This window comes from Bombina bombina, chromosome 10, assembly GCF_027579735.1.
Source record: "Bombina bombina isolate aBomBom1 chromosome 10, aBomBom1.pri, whole genome shotgun sequence".
NCBI lineage: Eukaryota > Metazoa > Chordata > Amphibia > Anura > Bombinatoridae > Bombina > Bombina bombina.
The window spans coordinates 183279926-183290174 of record NC_069508.1 but is presented as its reverse complement, the minus strand read 5'-3'; the positions used below and the strand labels follow the sequence as shown (position 1 = coordinate 183290174).

General features: G+C 41.3%; 1 protein-coding gene across 1 annotated transcript in view; it reads left to right on the top strand.

The window, feature by feature from the left end:
- Positions 1-2129: 2129 nt before the first annotated feature.
- CCDC17 (coiled-coil domain containing 17) overlaps positions 2130-10249 on the top strand; it is a 30266-nt gene continuing 22146 nt past the window's right edge. The window contains exons 1-2 of the mRNA XM_053693208.1: positions 2130-2156; positions 5122-5201. Of these exons, the coding sequence (XP_053549183.1) occupies positions 2130-2156; positions 5122-5201 (107 nt within the window). The remainder of the gene's footprint in view (positions 2157-5121; positions 5202-10249) is intronic.

Genomic DNA, 10249 nt, shown 5'->3' with positions numbered 1-10249 from the left:
CCCTCAGAGATCTTTAAAAGCTGGGGAATTGTAGATGCAAGTAATTTAAATAAATCCTCATACTGTTGCCCCTCGGGGACCCCGATTATTCTTAAATTATTCCTACGTGTGCGATTCTCAAGATCTTCGATTTTGTGCTGTAGTTTAGATATAGTAGTAAAGGAGACTTCAGACCTAGTATTATTTTCTATCATGGCATCTTCAAGATCGGATATCCTTTGCTCTGCTTCTGTCAGCCTGCTAGCAAATTGTTTAACTTTTAATGCTAATTGTGCTATATCTACTTTGATCTCATTTTTCAAAATTTCGAATTTAGGCGCAAGGGCCTCAGATATTCTAGAAACCAAGAATTGAATGTCCATAGATTCTATTGATGTTTGAGTGCTGGTGATAGAGGACTGTGTCTCAGCAGAAGGATCAAGAGTGCTTTTATTTCGCTTATCTCTCTGTCTAGCCGCCATGGGGGAAAGTGATGTTTTGGAGTGAGGATGTAAAAATTTATCCATATGGTTGTAACCGTAAGGATTGTGATGGGTGGCGGGTGACTTGATAAAGTGAAGGGGGAAAAAAACAAAATTCCCTGGGTGAATAAAAAAGTGATTGAAAAGAATTTTACTTTGAGTTGAAGGACCGTGAGGGAAAGGAGTGAGTGAAGGATGTGGGGTAATTTAATTAATCGTGGACTACCTTAGAGTCAGGTGAGGGGTCGTGAATCAATGTGGGGGTAGGCAGAAAGAAAAAACGAAGACCAAGCAATAAAAAACACTCTCTAGGGGGTTAAATATAATTTTGGTATTTTAGTTCGCCTCAGACTTGTATTTTAGGGGGATCCTTTATAATGGGATTATCGTATCATTGGTCACACCACAAGTGACCAAATTGTGTCAGGTAAAAAGACTTAAATTCAGTTATTATATCCAAAATTACCAAGGTAGACTATTATATTTATTTCAGACAAAAATAGAGTAAGCTGATTTTTTTTTCCCCCTAGTAGTTTTTATACTTAAAAACTGCCTTCTCAGTCAGTGAGAGGCGTTTTGGGTTCTGCTACTTAATATAAGATATATGCTTATATACTTCTATATAGGAGATATGAACTATATACTTAAATCACATAAATAGATAGTTGTAGCTCTTAATATCCAAAATTCTGTTTCCTTAATTTTATGAAGAATATGTAGAAGAGAATTACTTAATTGCTAGTAATGGGAGAACACAATGTTTCTTATTTCCTAATAGAGTGTAAGATATAAAAAGACAACAGTTTCTGCATTCAACTCTAATTAGAAAAGAAAAAAACCTTTTCTTTCTCTTTCCTTTCTTCTCCCCCTTCCTTCCTAAATACCCATCAGATCCTAATCAATTATTTTCTTAGGTACTATATGTCTGACAATACTATCTGAAATTAACAACCGTTTTTACATTTATCAGAACAATCACAATCTTTACATTTTTGTTTCACCTGGCAAGGCCTGAAAACCAATACCTAAATTGCCCTGAATTCTGTTACTTAATAAAAAAAAATATGTGCTTGTATACTTTTATAAGGAAGATATGAACTATATAATCAAAGCACAGATTTTGACTATTTGTGACTCTTAATAACCAAAGTTCTGTGTCCTTAGATTTTTTCAGATTTCACTCTTTTCTCTCAATTTTCTTCCTTTTCTTCCTTCCACCCCTTTTCTCTGTCTTGCTTTTAGCCCAGTGCCTTCTTAAAGTCCATCTCTAGTTAACAAACTTTGTGTGTGGGCAGCAGAGAATAAAATTCCAATTTAGGTTTATGGTGAAGGAATCAATACGAACTAAGTTTATGAGAGAGAGTTAAGTTATTGTACAACACAGTTATGTTGATTAACACTGCGTTCAAAGGGAAAGAAAAAAGAAAAAAAAAAAAATGGTAGAACTCAGGCATATGTCATATAATGAGAATGTACTTTACCCACTCCAGAAAGTCTTGCCTGTGAAGGCAAAACCCCCCCTCGCGCAGCACCGGTGGGAGGGGGAGCGCAAAACAAACAGGCAGGCACGAGGATCCCGAACTGCCGTACCCAGCAGAGCAACCCCAGCAGTGGACAGGACAAGGAGAGCCGCAGCCCAGATCAAGACAAACAGCACAGTGCGTGAGCATGGTCCAGGCCCCTCACGCAGCACCGGTGGGAGGGGAGCGTCCGGACCAGTAAAGGGCTGCGCTCTCAGGGCTACTGCGCCTCCTCACCATAGAAGCTGTAATTCTCTGCACACGTTGGGCACCTGTTCAATTTGGAAGAAGTCCAACCGGCAAGCAACCTCCTTCTCACGATCAGGTAACAGGACCCCAGCCGGGCAACGAACCATGCCGCAGACCCCCAGCATTCAAACTGGGATACTATCTTCCACTCGCTCTAGCAAGCAAAAAAAAAGCCTGCAGCATCCAGAATAGGCAAGGCTTTCCTCACAGAATACCTATGCAGGTGTGGTATATAAGGTGATTAGTGCAATAGCAATATGTACACAGCAGAAAAAAAGTCTATTCCTTTTGCAATCAGGTTTGAAAAGGTAGATATTATTATGTATATATCTGTAAAATGACTTGAATCCAAGCTAAAGTCATATAAGTGCATTAGAGTGGCACTATTGGGTTCCAGTAGCGATGTATCACAGCCTTGCAAGCCGCCCAAGGTCAGGGGCCTGAAGCGCAGAGTTCCCGCCAGCAAGCTTGCAGAGAGGTAAGTCAGGACAGGTGTCTCACATGACCTCACACCTGTGCTCCTCCTCCGGAACCAGCCGCAGCATGTCATTTTAAACAACTTTCCAATTTACTTCCATTAAAAAAAGATGTGCAGTCTTTTTATATTTACACTTTTTGAGTCACCAGCTCCTACTGAGCATGCGCAAGAATTCACAGACTATACGTATATGCATTTGTGATTGGCTGATTGCTATCACATTGTAGAGGGGGAGTGGAAATATACATAACTTTGAAATTTGTTAGAAAAAAATCTACTTCTCATTTGAAATTTAGAGTAAATGCTATTGCATCGTCTTGTTATCTTGCATTTGTTGATTATGCAAATCTACTGTGTTTACTGGTCCTTTAACTGATTTCCCTGTCCCCCAGAACAAAAGAGCCCCTGCTAACCAATCACAAACTAATATTCAGATACAGCACAAACGCTGTGTGCACATGTGCAGACTGGTGTAGCCTCTTGTATTCCCTTAAGGAGGTTTAGCACTGATTCAACTTAGTTACTATTGCAAAGAATGATTTTCCTATCATGATTGTTGATGCAAAATTGATAATCCCCTTTTTAAAAGCAAGTGACCCCACATAAGCTTAAGGAGGAAAAGTAAACAAAAGCTCACATAAATTACCTAAAAGTATTAACCCAAGCCTCCCTGGGAAAAAGTGAAACAAGCACAATTTTTAGATGTATTTTACAGCAAAGGGCTGCAAAATAAATAATTAATGTACATTGCAAAAATGTTTTACTTGCAATAATGAAAGATGTTATGGGCTGTTGAAATATCAAGTTTAATGGTCCTTTAACTCCAGACCTTTCCAGAACGTTGCATATTAATCCTTCAGCTTTTTGTTGTTGTTGCATTTTTTACAATCAGATTTAAGATTATAACTCATTACTAGGTGGCACGATCCTGTTCCTTGGTCTCTACTACCACACTCTTTTGCAGTGTGCTTGGATTCCAATGGGAGTTGTCAGCCCTGCATAGAACACTAATTAGCCCAGTGATTCTTGGTCTGGGTGTCTAGACACCCTTGTGTGCCACGGCATATGACTAGAGGTGTGCCAGGCAATTAGGGCTAAAGATAATGTCTCCATCAGAGATGGTTAAACTGATTTTAAAGAGTATAATAAAATTTGTTATATAATATTAATGTTCATTACTTGTTTTGGGTTAATGGTACTCAACTGTAAAAGGCACATTTTGGGCTAAAAAGCCTCTTGGGGTGGTTACTAGACATAGAACAAGCTATTATTTGACTGCTCCTTGGTTGAGTATTTATATAACGCCTGTTGGGGCCTAGTCTCCCTAAGGGTGATGTGGACAACCGTACATGAACCCACAGCCCATTGTGCCTACGGGGATAAGGCTGCACCTCACTGCTGAGTTGCACAGATGGCTAAACCTTACCTCTGCAGTGCCATTTTTCGTAGTGTTTAGTATTTCGGCACAGGGGCTGTCTTTTTTTCCGGCAAAACCAAATTGATGTACAGCTGGCATGTCATTTCTATGAGCACATTTTGCATTCTGATTTATGGAGGTGACCAGCTCAGTACAAGTAGTGATGCCTTTGCTCACGCTCTGGTTGGGCACGTGTCTACTGTATTATGTTTTCTAGGCACTGGATCAGCCCATTCTTTTCAGTAACCTATAGATCATGTATGAATCTCTTCTGCAATCCATACTAACTCTCCTTCCTGCCTGATGCACAGTGATCATTAACCCATCCACAGAAAGTACCAACTTACCCACCCCATGGGTGTCTTGGATGACCCCTTTTATCTTGGGTGGGGGAAGATTCTCCTTACATGTATTTTCTAGCCTCCAGTTTGTTTACTCATTGCTCCTACAACTATCATGTTTCATAAAAATGGAGAAAAATTATGTCATGCACAAATTACCCATAATTCATTTTTCACATGTGATGTCATTTGCATCCATGTGGTCCTGAGAAATATTTGCCAACTAGCAGATAGCTGGAAGCCAGGGGCTTCACTTAGGAATTACTGCTAGAGTCGAAGAAAGTACTGTTAATGGCTAAGAACCATGTAGCCCAGCCACTCTTTTTATTTTAATTATGATATTAAAATGTAATAGAGCCCTAGAGTGACAAGGACCTATGCCACAATTCCACCACCAAGATGGGCCTAGTGCTTCTGGTCTCATGTAGATGCCCAGTTTGTGTGTAACACACCATTTAGTAACCAGTATATATTTATATATATGTATGTATATATATATATGTATGTATATATATATGTATGTATATATATATATATATATATATATATATATATATATATATATATATATATATATATATATATATAAAATAAATATTCTGTAGTCAGCAGGTCCATGGTGAGTATTTATGATTTTTTTTTCTCTGTGTTTTAGGATTCAATGCGTCCTCATTCAGCAAGTAGACACATACTAGAGCCACCAGACGCTCTGGGACCAGCGCCTTATGACCCAGTGTAAGTGTATAGGGGTAGACAAAATCACATTAGCAAACCATTTTTTCAGTGTTTCTATAATATAGTATTCATTTACTGCAGGTTTACGACATTACAAGTTTGTCATAAATCAAAATTATTTAAAGGGGCATTAAATCCACTTTTGTTGCATTTAAAGGGGCATTAAATCCACTTTTGTTGCATTTAAAAAAAGAGTATTTTAAAATTTTATACAGTTTTGTGTTATTTTTAAACATTTGTAAACACAAAACAAAGCACAAATGAATTACACTAATATACAGTGTGTGTATATATATATATATGTGTGTGTGTGTGTTTTCTCTTGTTAAGTGTAGTCAGTCCACGGGTCATCCATTACTTATGGGATTATATCTCTTCCCCAACAGGAAGTTGCAAGAGGATCACCCAAGCAGAGCTGCTATATAGCTCCTCCCCTCACATGTCATATCCAGTCATTCTCTTGCAACCTAACTAAAGATAGGTCGTTGTGAGAGGTCTGTGGTGTTTTTAAACTTAGTTTATTTCTTCAATCAAAAGTTTGTTATTTTAAATGGCACCGGAGTGTGCTGTTTGTTCTCAGGCAGCATTAGAAGAAGAATCTGCCTGCGTTTTCTATGATCTTAGCAGACGTAACTAAGATCCACTGGCTGTTCTCGCACATTCTGAGGAGTGAGGTAACTTCAGAAAAGGGGAATAGCATGCAGGGCCCCCCTGCAAACGAGGTATGTGCAGTAAATTATTTTTCTAAGCAATGGAATTGACTGAGAAATTACTGCTGATACCAATGTAATGTAAGTTCAGCCTTAAATGCAGTGGTAGCGACTGGTATTAGGCTGATGAGTGTGTGTACACTGAAGTATTTTTCTAGGGAATGGAATTTGACTCAGAAAATACTGTTAATACTGAAGTAATGTATGAGCCTTAACTGCAGTAAAAGCGACTGGTAGCAGGCTTATTAATAACACTTCATAACTTTTAAAATGTATGTTCAAAACGTTTACTGGCATGTTAATCGTTTTTTGTGAGGTACTTGGTGATAAAACTTATTGGGGCATGATTTTTACCACATGGCTAACTTTTGTTTCTGCATAGAAACAGTTAACTGAGCTTCCCCACTGTTGTAATATGAGTGGGAGGGGCCTATTTTAGCGCTTTTTTGCACAGTAAAAATTCAGTCACAATCTTCCTACTTCATCCTCCATGATCCAGGACGTCTCTAGAGAGCTCAGGGGTCTTCAAAATTCATTTTGAGGGAGGTAATCAGTCACAGCAGACCTGTGACAGTGTGTTTGACTGTGATAAAAACGTTAATTATTAAATTGTTATCCGTTTTTGGGTATTAAGGGGTTAATCATCCATTTGCTGGTGGGTGCAATCCTTTGCTAACTTAATACATTTACTGTGAAAATTTGGTTGCTATAACTAATTTGGTTCATTGTTATTTCAACTGTGACAGCTTTTTGTGCTTCTTAAAGGCACAGTAGCGTTTTTTATATTGCTTGTAAATTTATTTGAAAAGTATTTTCCAAGCTTGCTAGTCTCATTGCTAGTCTGTTTAAACATGTCTGACACAGATGAATCTGTTTGTTCACTATGTATGAAGGCCAATGTGGAGCCCAATAGAAAGTTGTGTACTAAATGCATTGATGTAACTTTAAATAAAAGTCAGTCTTTACATGTAAAGAAATTATCACCAGACAACGAGGGGGAAGTTATGCCGACTAACTCTCCTCACGTGTCAGTACCTTCGCCTCCCGCTCAGGAGGTGCGTAATTTTGTGGCGCCAAGTACATCAGGGAGGCCCTTACAAATCACTTTGCAAGACATGGCTACTGTTATGACAGAAGTATTATCTAAATTGCCAGAATTAAGAGGCAAGCGTGATAGCTCTGGGTTAAGGACAGAGCGTGCTGATGATGTGAGAGCCATGTCCGATACTGCGTCACAATTTGCAGAACATGAAGACGGAGAGCTTCATTCTGTGGGTGACGGATCTGATCCAGGGAGACTGGATTCAGAGATTTCTAATTTTAAATTTAAGCTTGAGAACCTCCGCATATTGCTAGGGGAGGTATTAGTGGCTCTGAATGATTGTAACACGGTTGCAATTCCAGAAAAATTATGTAGGTTGGATAGATACTATGCGGGTACCCGGTGTGTACTGACGTGTTTCCTATACCTAAAAGGCTTACAGAGATTATTAGCAAGGAGTGGGATAGACCCGGTGTGCCTTTTTCCCCTCCTCCCATATTTAGGAAAATGTTTCCTATACACGCCACCACATGAGACTTATGGCAGACGGTCCCTAAGGTGGAGGGAGCAGTTTCTACTTTAGCTAAGCGTACCACTATCCCGGTGGAGGATAGTTGTGCCTTTTCAGATCCAATGGATACAAAATTAGAAGGTTACCTTAAGAAAATGTTTGTTCAACAAGGTTTTATCTTACAGCCCCTTTCATGCATTGCGCCTGTCACTGCTGCGGTGGCATTCTGGTTTGAGTCTCTGGAAGAGGCCATTCGCACAGCTCCATTGGATGAAATTATGAACAAGCTTAAAGCACTTAAGCTAGCTAACGCATTTGTTTCTGATGCCGTCGTACATTTAACCAAACTTACGGCTAAGAACTCCGGATTCGCCATCCAAGCGTGCAGAGCACTATGGCTTAAATCCTGGTCAGCTGACGTGACTTCTAAATCTAAATTGCTTAATATTCCTTTCAAAGGGCAGACCTTATTCGGGCCCGGCTTGAAAGAAATTATCGCTGACATTACGGGAGGTAAGGGCCATGCTCTGCCTCAGAACAGGGCCAAATCAAAGGCCAAACAGTCTAATTTTCGTGCCTTTCGTAACCTCAAGGCAGGAGCAGCATCAACTTCCTCCACTCCAAAACAGGAAGGAGCTGTTGCTCGTTACCTACAGGGCTGGAAAACTAACCAGTCCTGGAACAAGGGCAAGCAGGCCAGAAAACCTGCTGCTGCCCCTAAGACAGCATGAAGAGAGGGCCCCCTATCCGGAAACGGATCTAGTGGGGGGCAGACTTTCTCTCTTCGCCCAGGCTTGGGCAAGAGATGTCCAGGATCCCTGGGCGTTGGAGATCATATCTCAGGGATATCTTCTGGACTTCAAAGCTTCTCCTCCACAAGGGAGATTTCATCTTTCAAGGTTATCAGCAAACCAAATAAAGAAAGAGGCGTTTCTACGCTGTGTACAAGACCTCTTACTAATGGGGGTGATCCACCCATTTCCGCGGACGGAACACGGGCAAGGATTCTATTCAAATCTGTTTGTGGTTCCCAAGAAAGAGGGAACCTTCAGACCAATCTTGGACTTAAAAATCCTAAACAAATTCCTAAGAGTTCCATCATTCAAAATGGAAACTATTCGAACCATCCTACCCATGATCCAAGAGGGTCAGTACATGACCACTGTGGACTTAAAGGATGCCTACCTTCACATACCGATTCACAAGGATCATTATCGGTACCTAAGATTTGCCTTCCTAGACAGGCATTACCAGTTTGTAGCTCTTCCCTTCGGGTTAGCTACGGCTCCAAGAATGTTTACAAAGGTTCTGGGCTCACTTCTGGCGGTACTAAGACCGCGAGGCATAGTGGTGGCTCCGTACCTAGACGACATTCTGATACAAGCGTCAAGTTTTCAAACTGCCAAGTCTCATACAGAGATAGTTCTGGCATTTCTGAGGTCGCATGGGTGGAAGGTGAACGTGGAAAAGAGTTCTCTATTACCACTCACAAGGGTTCCCTTCCTAGGGACTCTTATAGATTCTGTAGAGATGAAAATTTACCTGACGGAGGCCAGGTTATCAAAACTTCTAAATGCTTGCCGTGCCCTTCATTCCATTCCACACCCGTCAGTAGCTCAGTGCATGGAAGTAATCGGCTTAATGGTAGCGGCAATGGACATAGTACCATTTGCGCGCCTGCATCTCAGACCGCTGCAATTGTGCATGCTAAGTCAGTGGAATGGGGATTACTCAGATTTGTCCCCTCTACTAAATCTGGATCAAGAGACCAGAGATTCTCTTCTATGGTGGCTTTCTCGGTCCCACCTGTCCAAGGGGATGACCTTTCGCAGGCCAGATTGGACGATTGTAACAACAGACGCCAGCCTTCTAGGTTGGGGTGCAGTCTGGAATTCCCTGAAGGCTCAGGGATCATGGACTCAGGAGGAGAAACTCCTCCCAATAAATATTCTGTAGTTATGAGCAATATTCAATGCTCTTCTAGCTTGGCCTCAGTTAGCAACTCTGAGGTTCATCAGATTTCAGTCGGACAGCATCACGACTGTGGCTTACATCAATCATCAAGGGGGAACCAGGAGTTCCCTAGCGATGTTGGAAGTCTCAAAGATAATTCGCTGGGCAGAGTCTCACTCTTGCCACCTGTCAGCGATCTACATCCCAGGCGTGGAGAACTGGGAGGCGGATTTTCTAAGTCGCCAGACTTTTCATCCGGGGGAGTGGGAACTTCATCCGGAAGTCTTCGCTCAACTGATTCATCGTTGGGGCAAACCAGATCTGGATCTCATGGCGTCTCGCCAGAACGCCAAGCTTCCTTGTTACGGATCCAGGTCCAGGGATCTGGGAGCGGTGCTGATAGATGCTCTGACAGCCCCTTGGGTCTTCAACATAGCTTATGTGTTTCCACCGTTTCCGATGCTTCCTCGACTGATTGCCAAGATCAAACAGGAGAGAGCATCGGTGATTCTGATAGCGCCTGCGTGGCCACGCAGGACCTGGTATGCAGACCTAGTGGACATGTCGTCCTGTCCACCATGGTCTCTGCCTCTGAGGCAGGACCTTCTAATTCAGGGTCCTTTCAACCATCCAAATCTAATTTCTCTGAGGCTGACTGCATGGAGATTGAACGCTTGATTCTATCAAAGCGTGGCTTCTCGGAGTCGGTTATTGATACCTTAATACAGGCTAGGAAACCTGTTACCAGAAGAATTTACCATAAGATATGGCGTAAATATTTATATTGGTGCGAATCCAAGAGTTACTCATGGAGTAAGGTTAGGATTCCTAG